General features: G+C 38.5%; 1 protein-coding gene across 4 annotated transcripts in view; it reads left to right on the top strand.

Moving 5' to 3' along the window:
- AGPAT3 (1-acylglycerol-3-phosphate O-acyltransferase 3) overlaps positions 1-18713 on the top strand; it is a 163590-nt gene that overhangs the window by 127539 nt on the left and 17338 nt on the right. For all 4 annotated transcript variants that reach the window (XM_027843615.1, XM_027843613.1, XM_027843614.1 and 1 more), the window contains 2 exons: positions 9908-10077; positions 16819-16980. In XM_027843615.1, coding sequence (XP_027699416.1) covers positions 9908-10077; positions 16819-16980 — 332 coding nt within the window. The remainder of the gene's footprint in view (positions 1-9907; positions 10078-16818; positions 16981-18713) is intronic.

Genomic DNA, 18713 nt, shown 5'->3' with positions numbered 1-18713 from the left:
TAATTTCTTTCACATAGCTTCTTATTTGTAAGTAATCATTATATAGGCTGTACATACTCATCCTAGGGCGGCTAGGTAGCTCGGTGGATAGAGTACTGGGCGTGGAGTCAGAAGGACTCATCTTCTTGAATTCAAATCTGATCTCAGACTGGTTATGGGACCCTGGACAAGTCACTTAACCCTATTTGCCTCAGTTTCCTCATCTGTAAAATGAGCTGGAGAAGGAAATGGCAAATCACACTAGTATCTTTGCCAAGAAAACCCCAAATGAGAGTCAGACACAATTGGAAGTAACGGAACAACAAACTATGCGTAAGGATTTCAATGGACTTCCTAGTGACTTAGTTTTTAAAATGCAGTATTATCTATGTTTTATTGGGGTGATGATTAAAGAAGGAGTTACTGGAGTTTCTTGTGAGAAGGAATCACCACCTCTTTTCTAGTTAAGAAAGGCTTTCTGGACAAGGGTGATAAGTTTTGCAACTGAATGATGAAAGAATAAAAGTTTGTGGAATTAAGAAATATGGCATAAGAGAAGAGGTGGGTGGGGAGTGGGTTGATAAGATGAAAGGAATCTTTGATTAGGTCAGGATTTTTTATTCTTCCAACATTTTTTCATTTAATACTTTTGTTAAGTGAGGGGTAGGAAAAAAATATTATGGGGTTTAGGCCATTGTCTCCTGGCCAGTTATGGCTTTAGATGTCTCAACATTAGCAAAAAAAAAAAATTTCGATTCCCTTTAATTTAAAACAATATATATTATTCAACACCTAGATGATAGGGGGAAAGAGGATATTGTGAAATCAGATTAATAAGAGGTAACAATAAATCATTCCATATTTATTAAACACCTACTATGTTCCAGGCACAGTGCTAAGTAAGCACTGGGGATGCAAAAAGAGACAAAAGATAGCCCTTGCCCTTAAAGAGCTCACAGTCTAATGGGGGAGATAACAAACAAATAAAAAATATATACAATCTCTGTACAGGATAAATAGGAAATAATTAACAGAGGGATGACACTAGAATTAAGGGTTGGAAGAGGCTTCCTGTAGAAGATGGGATTTTAGTTGGGACTTAAAGGAAGCCAGGGGAGGCAGCAGGCAGAGATGAGGAGGGAGAAAACTCCAGATATGAGGGACAGCCAACGAAAACGCCCAGAGCCAAGAGATGGAGTGTGTTGTTTGTGAAACAGCACTGGATCAAAGAGCATTGGCGTTCAAAGCCCTTCCTAACCTAACCTTTCCAGTTTCCTAACACTTTACTCCTTGATGTACTCTGAGAGAATAATTTTTGTGGAATGACAAGGTCGAAAGCTGATTTGCTAGGGGATAAGAAGAGAGTGAGAGGAGAAAAAAAATGAGGTACTTATCGTAGATATCTTTTCTTGAGGAGTTTAGCCATAAAGGGCAGAAGAGATACAGGACAGTAGTTATTGGAGATGGAAGGATCAAGTAAAGATTTTTTTCAGGATAGGGGAGACATGGGCGTGTTTATAGGAAAGTACAGAATGAATCGGTAGAGATTGAAAATAAGTGATAGAGTAGGGATTTCAGAGGAAACAGTTTGTTAGAGAAGATGGGAAGGAATAGGATCACTTGTGCAAATAGAGGGGTTTGCCTTAATAATCAGTAAGGCCCCTTCATGTGAGACTGGGGTGAAGGAGAAGGTAGTGGCAGAAGGCATCTGAGTGATAGATGAGGAAGAAGGGAGAAGAGGGAGCTTATGGTATCTTTGCTGAAGGTCTGTAAAGAAGAAAAGATACACAATTTTTAAGCTTCACAGCATCTGGTTGACAATGCTGTTTTTACTACAACCTTAGCTGTCGCTCTGTTCACTTCCTTCAGGTCTGTACAGCTTGCTTCCATGAGGGGAATAATCCCATGTGTTTTTATATTTATATTTTTATCAAAAAAAACTTCAAAGAAAACCCCAAATTCCTTAATTTTGGCTATTTGTAGGTGTTTTTTCTATGTCTGTGTATTCATGGTCCCATTGGGAACTAAAATGTCTTCTATCACTGTTGGTGTTAGCTCATCTTTAACCCACTTCAAATATTGCCCTGCCAGATATGTCATATGTAAAAATTAAATGAGGATGTTCTACACCTGTCCAACAGTGACATGTTGCCATACATACACAAACATCTTATAACTACTCCTGTATTGAGCATAACTGACTCAGGCCAGTACTCTGTTAATTTAGGTTTGGTGTTGGAACAAAATGAGAATCTTTTAGGTCATCTAAAAGTAAACAAAAAACAGTTCATTTAGCTATAGCTTAGAAAAGAACAAAAATACTGTAGTACTTGGCTTGGGTAAGGCTCCCTGACCTCCACGTGGAAAGCATCTGATCAGCCGGGCAGGGTCTGGTGTGAGATCTTGGGACATTGGCTAAGTCTCCACTTGAGTGGGCCTTTTTATGTCTTCATTATGACGAAAAGCCCAGCCCGTAGGTAGCTGAGTTAAGAGAGGCCAAGTTTAAGCCTTAACTGCCTGGGACGGTCAAGGCCAGGGGACAGCTTTGTTGGGAAAAATGAGGCTTACCCATAAGGGGTAAAGGGTATATAGTGGTCCTATCACGGGTCCATTTTGTATAATTTGTACATCAGATTGCACTGTGTATGAATACTGAGACAGACTGGCTGTGGAAGCAACATTTGGCCTGGCTGGATCCTAGTTCCCAGCTGAGCTCTCACTATCTGTCTGCCCTTGGGCTGTAATCAATAGCAACCCTATTATCTCTGTGCTAGCCAACTCCTGAACTTCTCTTCTAGCCAGAGGTAAAATAGAGTTCCTTCTCTAGTAAGGCTTGTACTTCTCTAGCCTCTGCTGGCAAAAAAGTTCCTGGGAACTCATGGCTTATTTTTTATAAGACCTAAACACTCCTTAAGCTTGGACATAAAATCATTGTGGTTGTAATTTGCCCTGAGAATAGCATAATTTATGATAATAATGTTAGTTTAGGCCAGTGAAGTATCTAACTGTGCATCTGTCAAAGACAGAAAATGCTCTGCAGTGTAGATCATCACCTTGTCTCTTCTGTGGCCTTTTGTTCTTAATGCTTTGGTGCGTAACCTTGTTGTTGCAGAGCATAACTTCATGCCCCTCTTAACCTATAGTGTTCTTGTTCACATCTTTACATAAGTCTTCATAGAGGATCTGTATTCAGGAGACTTTACTTTGTTCTTTTAATTTCTCAAGGTTATCAGTATACCATCAGGCTGTCAGTCTGTTGTTATCTTTCAATTTCAGCACATGGCCAGCCTGCCTGTTTTTCTGTTTATACATGTCTTTGATTGCCTTTTGTTTAATGTTGCTAAATGGTTATCTCTCACTAACCCCAACTACAGCTGTTGTTTTGGGGATCACAGAGCAACTAGGACACTTTAATCAATCAATCAATAAACATTTATTAAGTGCCTGCTATGTACTGGGCATTGTGCTAAGTGCTAGAGATACAAAAAGAGGCAAAAGATAGTCCCTGCCCTCAAGGAACTTACAATCTAATGGGAGAGACAACATGCCAACAAATATGTGCAAAAGAAGCTATACTAGATAAATAAGAAATAATTAAAAGAGAAATCACTGGAATTAAGAGGGATTAGGGAAGGCTTCCTATGGTATAACTTTATTCATCACTTTGTAATAAACACAAAGTGAGAAAGTCAAATTCCTAATGCTATTTCTACCTAGAGATTGGAATATCACCTTTTTATATGATGCCTAAAATTAAGCTTCCTTAAAAACTGACAGGAAAGACAAATATTATGCACTATGAATTGTTTATCTTTTATTTTTGTTCAGCCTGTTTCACAATGAAGAGCCTCCTTTTCTTTGAGGTTCATGACCATTATCTTTGTGCGGTACTAAAAAATCTCTTTGTGCCTAATTGATATTAATCTAACACTCCTCCACTTTTTAGTCTATGAATTTGTTAATATAAATACTTACCTTTTCCTTCTCTGTATGGATTCCAGGTGGTGTCTGTGATGACTCAGGACTACAATGATTCCTCTTTCCATTATTCCAAAGCTCAGTATTATTCCCCATGCCTGGTAGACCTAGAACAAAAGAGGAAGTAGATACACCTGCATAAAATCCCCAACCATTGTTTCTGTTTTCAGTAGTCCCATAGCCCAGGACCCTTATTTCATGGCATTCCATGTGATTTTTTTTTTTTAAACTTACACTCTTACTTGTAGTTTTTTGTTTTTTTGTTTTTTTTTTTATTTCTCCATCATTGTGTCCCGGTATCCACGATGCACAAACCAGCCTTGAAAAATAAATCAGTATTTTGACTTTGTTTCAGATATAGAGGAGTGGTTTCCCTTTCACTTGTGACAGATGTAGAAATCAAATTCTCCCATCAGACATTAACATATCACAAACCCTTTTACCGGACAAATAACCACATGGGAACTCTCCCACTTAGATTTAAGAAAGGGGCCATATATATAGGCCATTGACACATAACCCATTCTCTTTCCAAGAACTTAAGCGACATATTTAGAGGATTCAACCAAGTATGGGCCTTGTCCTGCTCTCCATACACAGATACTATCTAAGTCTAGAATGGTTTCTCTTTGTGGGTGCTCATCCTTTAGGATACTGTCCATGAGCTCAAATTGCTGAAATGACTTATGAGTGGTAGATCATGTGAAGCTTCCTATTTATTTCTAAGATATATGAAAGTTATTTCATTACCTTTGTGGTAAAAGCCTGACCTTTGGTCCAACTCAATATGGGGAACTCCCCACTGACAAAAGAGATTCGTCAAAAGTTTGAGTAGTAGCAACTATATTGTCCTTCCCTGTTGGTACTAATTTGACCCATCAGGTGCAGGAATCCACCATCACCAAGATCTGCTTCCTCATTTCAAGGAGGGTAGTACAGTTTGCTTGGGACCAGTCCTAAGGTCTGCCTTCCTCCAAACTTCTCATGGGCCCCAAGAAATTGGGAGATTTGGGGATCTCCCTGATAATCATAATAGTGAAATAATTAGTCTTTCTAAATCTGACTAGCAGTCTGCTGCACACCTTAGACTTATGTAGCCTCATATGTGTTATCCTTCCCATCCTCAGGGACCCAGTGATTCTAGTATCCATTAATTCATCACCTTATCCCAAGTGGTACCTCCTCAGAAACACAGTATGAATTCTTAACCAGAATCAGAATCCTTCCTATGCCACCTCTTCTCACATCAAGTTGGTCTTTAACCCAAAAATATCCCAAGTTGACCATCCAACCTCTTCCTCAGGTCTGTGCCTTTGGATAGAATTCTTTTATGGCCGTAGCATAGTATTTACCATCTATTATTTAACATTTTTCTCAGCCTTGACCCGCAGTTTCCTTTCGTTTCCATGACCAGCGTTTCCTATACCCCCAAATCATTGTTTCACAACTGTATTTCACAAAAGTCAGTTCATCTCAAAAGTATCCCATCAGATTCTCCACTTAACATCTGACAAACTTGTCTGATCAAGTTATTCAAAATTCCAGCTCTTCTTAGTTCCTCTTATATTTCTCATTGACTGTCCATGGACTAGTCAAATCATCATGTTGATGAATAAATCTCTAGAAATTAGTGGGCACCCCACTCTCAAGGACCCATGATCTAGGCACTGCATAAAGATCTCCAGTTTTTTTTCCCTAAATAAACTCTATAGCATTTAGATGCAACTGCCCTCCTCCTAATTTCTTTATTTCTATAAAGACACTACCATTCTTCTAGTCACCGCAATCAATTTTCACTTGAACTTTTACAGTAGCCTCATAGTTGATCTCCCTGAATCCATCTCTACCCTTTTTAAACCAGTCTTCACAAAGCTACCAAGTTGATATTTCCAAAAGTTCAGGTCAGACCATGTCTCTCCAACCCCCACCTCCACCCCCACCTTTGCTCCCCTGCTCAAGAAACTTCAATAGCTCCTCATTGCCTTTAGGATAAAATACAGACTCCTCTGTCTGATATTTGATGCCCTTCCGTTTGTCTCCAGCTTATTGTTCAGACTGATTACTCTCCATATTTCAGCCAAGCTGAACCATGTGCATAGAATTCTATATCCTGTCTTAGTAAATTTCTATGGATTATTCCTCATTTCCAGAATTATACCCCTCTCTACCTCTACCTTTTTTCAATTCTCATCTTTCTTGACCTCTCTGCAGAATTTGATACTGTTGACTACCATCTCCTCTTAGATACTTTCACCTCTGTGGTTCATAGCACAATTCTCTTGATTCTCCTCCTACCTATCCTTCTTGGTCTCCTTTAATTGGATCATCATCCTTTGACTGTGGGGGGAATCTGAAAATCCTTTTTACTGTCTCTGCGCACTTACTGGTTTCACTAGTTCCTGTGGACTCAATGAGCAGTTCTAAAATGAGTCCCAGATCTAAGATACAGCCCTAATCTCTCTCTTGAGTTTCAATCCTACTTTAGTTCCATTCTTGTCTATTAGACTTTTCAAACTGCTTGTAGCAACACCATCTCTAACTCAATGTCTTCAAATCGAAATGTCAAATTCATATCCAATTTCTACCCATCTAAACCCACTCCTCTTCTGAGCTTCCTAATTTCTGTCAAGGGAACTTTTCAATCAAGGATACCTGTCAGGGGCATCCTACCAGTCACAAATCAGTTAGTTCACATTTTAGGAGTCATCCTCAACATTTCACTTTCACTATTTCCATATATTTAGTCAGTTGCCATATCTTGCCAATTCTACCTTAACAACACCTTTCACACTTTTCTGCTTCTCACTCATATAGTCTAGTTCAGGCCTTCATCACCTCTCATTTGGACTAATAGCCTCCTAATTAGTCTCCCTGCCTTCATTTTCCAGTCTATCTCTTTTATAGCTGTCAAAATGGAATTTCTAAAGTACACATCTAAATTGATACAAATTTTGTTTGATGCAACACATACTTCACAGTAAACACCCAAATAACATCCACTACAAAGTAAATTCCCTGAAAACAATCAGTTGTTAACAGAAAGGTTGTGCACTTTAACTCTGATAGGTCCAATATTAATATTTGATCATAATTTAGTCATCTCAATATTGATTTTATATTGCCTTAAAGGTATTTATTGTTCTTTTCTTTCTTAACTTTAGTCGTTTCATATAAATTTACTGGTTTTTAAATTTTTTTCATATTCCTTTTTCATATTCCTTTAAAATACATTAATATTCTATTACATTCATTTTGGCCAGTCATTCCCCAGTTGTTGGACAGATATTTTTTTTCCAGCATTTTGTTTTTTACAGATAATACTCTTATGAATAATCTGTTTTTTTATAAATCATGGAAATAACACCTTATCTGAGAAACTTGCTATAAAGATTTTCCCCCCACTTAACTGTTTCCCTTCTAATTTTAGCTACATTGGATTTGTTTATGCCAAACCTTTCAAATATCAAAACTGTCCTTTTTATTTTTGTGATCCTTTCTATCTCTTATTGGGTTATGAACTCTTCCTCTATTTACAGATCTGAAAGGTAATTTCATCCTTGATTTTCTAATTTGTTTATGATGTGGCCAGAATTTTATATCTAATCCTATATCCATTGGGTATGCCAATATCATGATATGTGGTGTGAAGTGTTGGTCTAAACCTGATTTCTACCAGACTGCTTTTCAGTTTTTCCCGTTTTTCTCCATTAGCTGGGATCTTTGGTGTTTCCAAATACTGGGCTACTGGGTTCATTTGCTTTTATATTTTGTGTATCTATTTGTTCCACTGAATAACTTACCTATTTTTTAATCAGTACCAAATTGTTTTGATGACTGTTGCTTTGTAGTATATTTTCAGGAGTGATACCTTTCTACTTTTTTTCATCATGTCTCTTGAGATACTTGACTTTTTTTTTCCTCCAGATGAATTTCATGATTACTTTTTCTAGTTCTATAAAGTCATCCTTTTGTAGTTTGCTCATTATCTTTTCCCCCCAAACTTTCCCCCTCTTCCTAACTTCCCTATTACCATTAAGGGTACCACCATCCTTCTAGTCACCCAGGCTCACAACCTAAGGAGTCATCTTCGACTCCTTACTCTCATGCACTCCTCACATTCAATCATTTGCCAAATCCTGTCATGTCTACCTTTGTGGTAGCTGTCGTACTTGCCCCCCTTCTTTCCCTTAACATTGCCACCACCCTAGTGCAGGCTCTCATAGTCTCACCCCTGGATTATTACAATTGCCTCAGGTCTCTTCCCCACTCCAGTCCTTCCTTCACTCAGCTATAAAAGTGGCCTTCCTGAAGCACAGGTCTGATATGCTACTGATATGTTATTGAATAAATTCTAGTGGCTCTCTGTTATCTCCAGGATCAAATATAACATTTTCTATTTGGCTTTTAAAGCTCTTCGTAATCTTTTCCAGACTTCTTGTACCTTACTCCCTCTCCCCTCCCCACCAACGGCTCTGAGACCTAGTGATGCTGGCCTCCGTGCTGACGCTCTGGGCAGCTTCACTGGCTGTCTGTCCTCATACCTGCAAGTGTCTCCCTCCTCATCTCAACTTCCTGGCTTTCCTGGCTTCCCTGGCTTCCGTGGCTTCCCTGGCTTCCTCACGTCTCACCTAAAATCCCACCTGCAAGTTATCTTTTCTAGTCCTCCTTCATTTTAGTGCTTTCCCTCTGAGAGGGTGGTCTCTAGTTTATCGTGTAGGTGTTTTGTTTGTACATAGTTGTTTTGCTAGTTGTCTTCCCTCACTGGACTGTGAGTTCCTTTGGAGCAGAGACTCATTTTTGTTTCTTGCCTTTCTTAATGCTTAGCATGGTACCTGTAACATAATAGACCCTTAATAAATAAATGCTTGTTGACTTCATTGCCATTGACTTGACTTAATAAGTGAATTAATTTAGGTAATATTGTAATTTTAATTATAATATGATTGTCCTACCCATGAGCAACTAACATTTCTCCAGATATTTTCATCTGTATTTCTGTAAAGCATATTTTATAATTAAATTTATGTAGTTCCTATATGTGTCTTGGTAGGTAGACTCCCAAGTATTTTATACATTCTATGGTTATTGTATATAGAATTTGTCTTGTTGGTAATGTATAGATATGCTGATGATTTATGTGAATTTATTTAATGTCCTGTGACTTTGCTTAAATTATTGTTTGTTTCAATTAATTTTAGTAGACTCTCTAGGGTTCTCTAAGTTATGGGATCACTAAAAAAAAGTAATAATGTTATTTCTTCTTTGCTTATGCTGTTCCTTGAATTTCTTGTCATAATGTCATAACATTTTTAGCACTATATTAAATAGTTGTGGTGATAATGGACATCTTTGCTTTATCCCTGATTTAGGACTCTAGTTTATCCACATTAAATATAATGCTGGCTCTTGGTTTTAGATATATACTACTTACAATGTTAAGGAAAGGTTCATTGAATTCTTACATTTTCATTAAATTTTAATGTTTTTAATAGAAATATATGTTGTATCTTGTCAAAAGCTTTTTATGTATGTATATGTTGATATTATCATATGTGATTTTTGTTACTCCTTTTATTATGTTTTAAAACTGTTTTGATAAGAAAATTGAAAAGTCTAGAACTCTAGAACACAATGCTGTAAAGCAGGAGTTCTTAACCTGGATCTGTGAACCTGCATTTAAAAAAATTTTTGATAATTGACTTTCAATGTAATTGATTTCCTTTGTAATCTTATGTGTTTTATTGTTTTCTGCATTTATAAACATTATTCTGAGAAGGGATCCATAGGTTTCACTAGACTACAAAGGTGAGGTGGAGGAGGGTTGCTTAAAAAAAGACTTTAAAGGGCTATTGGCTGTACTCTGATAGAGCAACGAGGTCAAGTGCAAAGACTTTGTATAATTCAACTATAACTTGTATTAATGACCTTCCTTTCTTTTATATTCTCTTAGAGTTAGTCATGCTTCTGGAATGGTGGTCAGGCACAGAATGTACTTTATTCACAGATCAGGAAACAGTGGACAAGTTTGGAAAAGAGCACGTGGTCATCATCCTTAATCATAACTTTGAAATTGACTTCCTGTGTGGCTGGACCATGTGTGAACGATTTGGTGTATTGGGGGTGAGTAGCTTGAAAATTGAACCAGGAAAAGATGTTTCAAAAATAATTTAATTAAAATGAGCAGTAAGTAAAATGTCTGGTTCTGAGAAGTCCTCAGAATTGTATAGGTTTTCTCCTTTAATGCTTATTTCACTCTTTCTCAGAAGATAGAAAGCAAGCATATGATTGATAATAATAGCTAGCATTTATATAGCACTTTTAGGTTTGCAAAGCACTTTACATATGTTAAATGCTTTACATTTGACTCTCACAACAACTTGTGAGGTAAGTACTTTTATTTTTCCCATTTTCTAGAGGGGGAAACTGAGTTTGAGAGAGATTAAGTGGATTGCCCAGCTAGTAAGTGCTGAGTAAGTTACACAGCTAGTAAATGTTTGAGGTAGAATTTGAACTCAGATCTTCCAAACTTTATTTTTTTTCCTTCAATTTTTCTTTTTTTTTTGGCTAGGCAGTAGGGTTAAGTGACTTGTCCAGGGTCACACAGCTCGTAAGTGTTATGTGTCTGAGACCAGATTTGAACTCTGGGCCTTCTGACTCCAAGGCTGGTGCTCTATCCACTGTGCCATCTAGCTGCACCCCCTCCAGACTTTAAATCTGTTACTCTGTCCACCTAGCTGCATAGCTGCCTCTCCATTGAATTGAACGCATCATTGTTCTAAGAATATTTTAGGTTTTCTTTTTTAATATTTATTCCCTTCATTCCCAAAAGATAGGAAGCAGACATATATTATTGAATTGAATGTAGTATTAACTACAGTAACTTTCATGATACTGTACTAAGCACTGGGAATACAAAAAAGAGGCGAAAGACAGTCCCTGCCCTCAAGGAGTTTACAGTCTAATGGGAGAGGCAACATGCAAATAAATATATACAAAATAATGAACAGAGGGACTATACTGGAATTAAGAGGAGTTGGAAAAAGCTTCCTGTAAAAGTTGGATTTGGAGGTGGGGGCTGCTTGAAAGAAGCCAGGGAGATCAGTAGTCAGAGTAGAGGAGAGAGAGCATTCCAGGCATGCGGTACAGCCAGAGAGAATGCCTAGAGCTGAGAGATGGAGTGTCTTGTTTGTGGAATAGCTGGGAGGCCAGTGTCACTGGATGGAAGAGTATGTGATGGGGAGTAAGGTATAACAAGACTGGAAAGGTAGGAGAGGGCTAGGTTATGAAGAACTTTGAGTGCCAAACAGAGCGTTTTGTATTTGCTCCTGGAGGTAATAGGAGGCCACTAGGGTTTATTAAGTATGGGCGGGTGGGTGACTTGATCAGACTTGTGCTTAGGAAAATCACTTTGATGGCTGAATAGCTTTGGTAGCTGAATGGAAGATGAATTGAAGTGGGGAGAGACTTGAGGCAGGCAGACCAAACAGGTATGATAAGGGCCTGTGCTAGAATGGTGGAAAGAAGGGGGCGTATTTGAGAGGTGTTGCAAATGTGAAATCAACAAGCCTTGGCAACAACTTGGCTCTTTGGTTCTTAGGGTGTACCATTAATAGTAATGCTTCTTTATTGTCACTTCAATTGATAAAACCATATCCATTTCTAGTACTGAAGCCATTTAAAAGTGCCAGGGACTTTAGTGGCAAGAAATTTTTTGGGTCTTCAGTAGCTGCGGCTGCAGCTCCTGAAGAGAGAGTTGCCAGGTCAGATCTCTACAGGGGTCACTCCCCCGGATAATGGCTGCAGGCCAGGCTTAGAAGTAAGGCTTTGGGTGGAAGAGATGGCAGGGAAACCTCTCCTGTTCCTGTTGCTCATGAACCCAGGGTCCTGGGCAAGTCACTTAACCTCTGTTTGCTTTAGTTTCCTCAACTGTAAAAAATGGGGATAATAACAACACCTACCTGCAAAGTTGTTGTGGGGTCAAATGAGATAATATTTGTAAAGCACTTAGCACAGTGCCTGGCATATGATAAGCACCATATAAATGCTTATTCCTTTCCCTGAGCTGCCTCCATCAATATCTGAGGGGAGGTGGAGGTCAAGGTGGTACTTGGCAACTCCTGTCTCTCTCTCTCTCTCTCAGGGTACATTGCACCTTCAAAAAGTGAAGGTACCATACATTTAATGTATGCAAATCAGCCAGCTCACACAGATGCCATTCAAGTTTGTGATTAGAATTGGGCCAGTTGGCTAGAGTCAGATTATACAGAGCCTTGAAACTATAGAATTCAGATATTGTTTGGTAGGCAATGAAGATTAAGTAATGGCTTATGAACAGTGGAATGATTGCTAACTTCCCAGAATGAGAAGATTTGTATATTAGGAATATCCCTCTGATAACAGCACATAGGATAGATTAGCTAGAAGGAGATCCTGGAGGCAGAAAGAATGGGTATCATAACAGTATTCCAGACAAGAGATATTGAGATGTGGAATAGTGTGGTGGCAGTTGGATGAACAATGATGAAAAACATGGTGGAAGTAAAACTGGCAGGACTTGGCACATGATTAGATATTGACAGAAAGGTAAGAATAAAAAATGACATGGATGACATTGTGTTAACCATTAAAGGAAATAGAGAAGGCAAGAAGAGGAATGTGTGTCTGGGGGAAAATAAGTTGCTTTGGGCATATTAGAGGTTTCAGTGGGAGATCTAGATTGCAAGTCTTAGGTTGGGTCTGGAGGTACAGACTTTGGAGTCATCTTCCGTAGCTTAAGGTATAGAAGGAAGGAGAGAAAAAAGGAAGAAATCAACCCATTATTTCCAAGGTACTCTTCTAAGTGCTTTACAAAAATTATCTTATTTGATCCTCACAACAACAGCAGTAGGTGCTATTATTATCCTGACTTGACAGTTGAGGAAACTGAGACAGGTCAAGTAATAATAGGTTAAGTGACTTGCCCAGGGCCACATAACTAGTAAATGTCTAAGGCTTGATTTGAACTCAGGTCCATTTTACTCCAGAACCAGTTCTCTATCCACTGTGCCCCCTAGCTGCCTCTGTGGATTGGCTTGTCAAGGGAAAGAATATTGAAAAAGAAAATAAGGTAGAGGGTAGGAAAAAATATCAGCTCACTAAGTAGTCAGACAAGTAGAAGAGCTAGGAAGGAGAATAAAATATAATAGAATTGAGACGACTAGAGAGCATCCGGAAAGATGATGTCGTATGTTGCAAAGAGGGCAAGGAGGATGAGAACGGAGGAGGGGCTGTTGGGTTTGTCACTCCAGAAGTCACCAGAAATCCTTAGAGAGAGCAGTTTCAATGAAGTGGTGGTAATGGAAGCCAAATTGCAAGTGATGAGGAGGTGTGCTTATTCAGCAAACACAAACTGCTTCAGAGCAACTTTTGTTCTGAAACAAAGAAGATGGATTGGTTAGCTTGAAGGGGGAGAAGAACTGAAAGAGAGTTATTTTAGGATGGAAGGAACAAATGTATACATAAGAAGGGAAGGAGCTAGAATAGAGGAAGAAATTGAAAATGTAAGAAAATGAATAATTGATTGTCACAGGGATCAGGGTAATTAAAATGTGTAATTCCTCAAATAGGGTAGCGAGGTGACACAATGGATAGAGCACCAGGCCTGAAGTCCGGAAAACCTGAGTTCAAATTCAGCCTTAAACACTTACTAGCTGTTTGACCCTGGGCAAATCACTTAACTCTGTTTGCCTCAGTTTCCTCATCTGTAAAATGAGCTGGAGAAGGAAGTGGCAAACCCCTCCAGTATCCTGCCAAGTAATCCCCAAATGGGGTCACAAAGAATCAGATACAACTCAAAATGACTGAAAAGTTCTACAGATAAACCAGGATCTGTGGAACAGGGAAGAAAGTAACTTTTAATGATAGACAATAGTTAGTTATTAAAAGATACAGGTGAAAAAGGACTATTCCCCCAGCTTCATCAAAAGGAAGCTCAGTACACAAAGAAAAAAATTCAACTCAATTCAACAAGCATTTATTAAAAGCCAATTATAGGGGCAGCTAGGTGGCGCAGTAGATAGAGTTCTGGCCTTGGAGTCAGGAGGACCTGAGTTCAAATATGACCTCAGACACTTGAAACTTACTAGCTGTATGACACTGGGCAAGTCACTTAACCCCGATTGCCTCACCCAAAAAAAATAAATAAATAAAAGCCTATTATATACAAAACACTGTACTAGTCCTTGGGGTAGAAAGTTAAAAAATGGAAACACTGCCTGCCTTTAAGGTTCTGGCAAAGTTTGTTGGAATTTATCACCAGTAATCCAATCTCTTATCACATAGACTTTAACAGTAGTCTTCTAATTGATTTTCTTTCTTGAAGTCTCTTACCACTCCAATCATTTATCTACCAGTGATTTATTTGACATGTAGATTTGACCATATTACTCCCCTGCTCAATGCAAGTCATGAGTCCCTATTACCTCCAGGATCAGGTATAAAGTCCTGTTTATCATGTTATCCTCTTTAGAGCCCGACTTTGTCCTTTTCCATTCTTCTTATACTTTACAACCCTCCCCATATGCTACAATCCAGCTTCATTGCCCTACTTACTGTTCATTTTAGATAACAATTCATCTCCCACCTCCATGCCTTTTCAGAATGCTTTCCTTCCTCACCTTGATCTCTTAGTTTCCCTGGCTTCCTTTAAAAATCAACTCAAAGCTCATCTTCTTCAGGAGGCCTTTTCTTGTTCCTCCAGCTATTAGTTCCTTTCCTTCTGAGATTACCTTCCATCTACTCTGTATATGTCTTATATTTGTTGTTCAGTCATTTTCAGTAGTGTCCAACTCTTCATGACCCCATTTATGGTTTTCTTGGCAGATATTGGCATGGTTTGCCATTTTCTTCTCCAGCTCATTTAACAGATGGGGAAACTGAGGCCAACAGGGTTAAGTCACATAGCTAGTAAGTGTCTGAGGCCAGATTTGAACCCCACAAAGATTAGTCTTCCAGACTTCAGATCCAATACTCTATCCATTATGCCACCTAACTGCCTAGTCATTTTCTTATATATATATATCTATATATAGATATATAGATATATACACACACACACACACATATATATATATATACCTACTCATTTTCATTGTTTTCTTCCCCATTAGAATGTGAGCTTCCTAAGAGGAGTGACTGTTTTTGTCTTTTGTATCCTCAGAACTTAGCACAGTGCCTAGGATATAGTAAGTGCTTAATAAATACTTTTTTTTTGACAAAATGTGGGAATCATATGGGTGCTCCCAGTCTGTCAATTAATTTAAACCATACCTATGTGCACCAAACATAGGTGCCTCTGTGTGGTTCCCCAGGTACGTTGATGGAACAGCATCTTGGAGCAAAGTAGTAAGGTGTGGAATCAAAGACATAGGTGAAGGAGTTAGCCTTGACGAGGAGAAGAACCACCTCTTTTCCAAGATGGAAGGAAAGGGAAAGAAAATGACTGAAAATACATAGCATTTTTGAAGTGCAGAGGAGGGAAAGTTGAGGGACATTACATATTACATTAATGGTCCTGATCTTGATAAAATAGAAGGTGCCCATCTGTGGTTAGGTGGACATTTGAGAAGGGAGAAGGGTGGATATCTTGGCAGATGATATGCTGGCAAAAGAATGTGTGTGGTCCCTTGGAATTTGTTGTCATAGAATTTAGTCTATACCTTCTGTCGTCCTTGTCCTTCTTTCCACTTCACAGTTGACATTTGACACAAATCTGAAATATTACCACTTTGTATTACAAGGTTATTTCTAAACTTAAAGTCTACTTCATAGGTCCCCAAACTCTTTGTGAGAAAGAAGCTATTTTTTTATTTCTCCAGAGTCTTGAGTTTACTCTGTCAGGTTAGGGACTCTGGAACTGATGGACTTGGTTGATGATGGTGATATCTTTGGAAAGTTCGGTAGCAGATTGATTGCAAGAGAAGAAGGTGGATAGCAGTCTTTAACCACAACTCCCATTACTCCTAGGAATTCAGCCAAGCTACACAAGGGTCATGGTGGCAGCCTATTGCCTTGCCAGTCAAGTAACGTTGTCAGGTTACAGTTAACTACCAAATGGTCAATCATGGTCTACAGGGTGATGAACCATGTCCTGAAACAGATTCTTAGACTTTTTTTTTTATGTCATGGATCCCTTAGTAGTCTGGTGAACCAAATGGACTCCTCAGAAAAATGTTTTCAAAATTATAAATTCAAAGATATAGAATTATAATTACAATTCTATTGAAATTCAGTTATAAAAATATTTTTAAAACAAATTCACAGAACCCCGGTTAAGAACTCTTGCTCTAAAGCGGGCCTGCTGCACAACTTATAGCCTGTGGTCTGCTTGCAGAAAATGTAGGGGAAAACATCCTTTGTATGTAGAGGAAATCCTCTGGCCTGTTGCAAGTGCCTGTGGACTGCAGGTTGTGCAGGCCTGCCCTAAAGGGACGCCTGTTCAGACAATGTAGTGGTGTCTTCATTTTGCAGGTGAAGAAAATGAGACATGAAAGAAATGATTTCTTTTTTTTTTTTTGGCTAGGTAATGGGGGTTAAGTGACTTGCCCAGGGACACACAGCTAGTAAGTCTGAGGCTGGATTTGAACTCAGGTCCTCCTGAATCCAGGGCCGGTGCTCTCTCCACTGAGCCACCTAGCTGCCCCCAAGAAATAATTTCTTGCCTGATATTGTAAGCAAATTATTAGAGAAACTAGCATGGCAATAAAAGTCTTCTGATTCCAGTTCAAGCATTCTGTACTCTAGACAAACCTACCTGATCTCAACATTGAAATTTTTTTTTTACTTTGCTCATGCATATACATTTTTCTTCTTTTCTGTCTCTAGAGCTCTAAAGTCCTGGCTAAGAAAGAACTTCTGTATGTGCCCCTTATTGGCTGGACGTGGTACTTTCTCGAGATTGTATTCTGCAAAAGAAAGTGGGAGGAAGACAGGGACACTGTTATTGAAGGATTAAAACGTTTGTCTGACTATCCTGAGTACATGTGGGTAAGTGCTTGCAGGGTTCACAATTCCACGTCAGCTAGTTGCTAGATGAGGGGGACATTTTTTTAGTTAGAAAACAGGGTCTTATAATAATTTGTGTTAAAGTTTAATATTTTAGCTTTTACATGTGGTAGAAGTAATCTATAAATTTAAAAGCAAATTTATGAGAGTATAACTTCATTACATAGTCATATAAAATTAATTGTTATTCAGTATTCTATAACAAATACAAAAACCCTACTGCAAATGAAAAGGTAAACTATGTTTTCAGACACATCATAAAAGGTAATCACATATCTGTGGTAAGCAGAATTAAAGCCCATCCCAATTGTGGGGGGAAAAAAACAGTTCTTTGCCTTTTATTTTATTTAAAGTTTTTGAAAACTATAAGATTTCAAAGTTTAAAGAGTAAAAACTAAACAAGAACCTTCTAAACATCTCACTAAAAAAAAAAAAAGGTCTTGTGTAACTTTGGGCAATGCTTTTCAACTATTAGGGTATCAAATCAGCAAACTACCATTGGCCCATGCTTTTCCTGCTTAGCTTGTGCCCTGAATTTGGTGCAGAGCTAGCCCTTGGGCTGCATGTGGCAGGACAGGAGGGGGAAAAAACATTCCTCTTCCTCAGAGAGGGAAAATGCTTCCTCTTGAACCTTTGTCTTGCCAGCCCAGTTCTGGAGGCATTAGCAGTAAGAAAATGGATAACCTAAAGTGTTTTATTTTGTGGAATTTTTTTTTAATCTCTTCAGAAAGTTAGTTGATCAACGTCACCAACCAAGTGGCCCAGCTAAGATTATTCTTCACAGATAACTTATCTTTTTAATGGCTTTATTATTAGAAAGGAAAAAATAAATTTTCCTCTCTACATAGAGGTCACATATCACCTGTACTTCGCACTGCACCTTCTGTAGTCCCCATCCTTCTTTCCACTTTACAGTTGACATTTGACATAAATCTGAAATATTACCACGTTGTATTACAAGGTTATTTCTAAACTTAGGTGATTTTTAGCATCCCTTTTGAAAAGTCCGTTGTGGAAGGAGATTGACTAAAAGTAGTTTGGGAGAATCATTTGTGGACATCAGTAATCTATACCCTATCTAATGTGGTATGAATACCCTGGCTAGTCAAAAAAATGAACTGGATGTCTCTTAAAGCCTCAGATTTAACTATGGCTTTTCTAAGTCTGGTCCTGTTGCTAACCAGTAGAATACTTTTTTATTCCACTTACATAACTAGGAAAAAAAAGTTCCTTTCCAAAGAGATATGTGGAAGTTTCATAAATTTTGAGCTAAAAACCTTTTAGAAACAACCTAGTCCAAACTCCTGATTTTACTATAGTAATTCAGGCTTTCATCCACTCTCTTTAAGACTATTGCAATAACCTCCTAATTGGTCTTGGCCCTTTCCAATTCATTCTACACTCAGCTGCCAGAATAACCTTCCAGACCCTCAAATCAGACCCCATCACCCTCCTGCCTGAAAATTCTGAAGGCTTGCTATTGCTTTGAGGATGAAACACAGACTCCTCAGCTGTTTGTCATGATATTCTCCTTCACAAATTGTACTCTGCAGCCAAACTCCTGTTAGCCGCTCCTGAACACCGCATTCCATCCGTGCATTTGCACAGGCCATTCCTCCATACCACGAGTGTTCCCTTTCTTTTTCCCTGCCTCTCAGAATCCTTGACTTTGTTCAAGGCAAAGCTTAGGTGATATATCCTCATTTCCTGATCTT

Source organism: Vombatus ursinus, unplaced genomic scaffold (genome assembly GCF_900497805.2).
Source record: "Vombatus ursinus unplaced genomic scaffold, bare-nosed wombat genome assembly UNPS02014924.1, whole genome shotgun sequence".
Taxonomy (NCBI): Eukaryota; Metazoa; Chordata; class Mammalia; order Diprotodontia; family Vombatidae; genus Vombatus; species Vombatus ursinus.
This window is presented reverse-complemented; position numbering and strand designations above follow the sequence as displayed.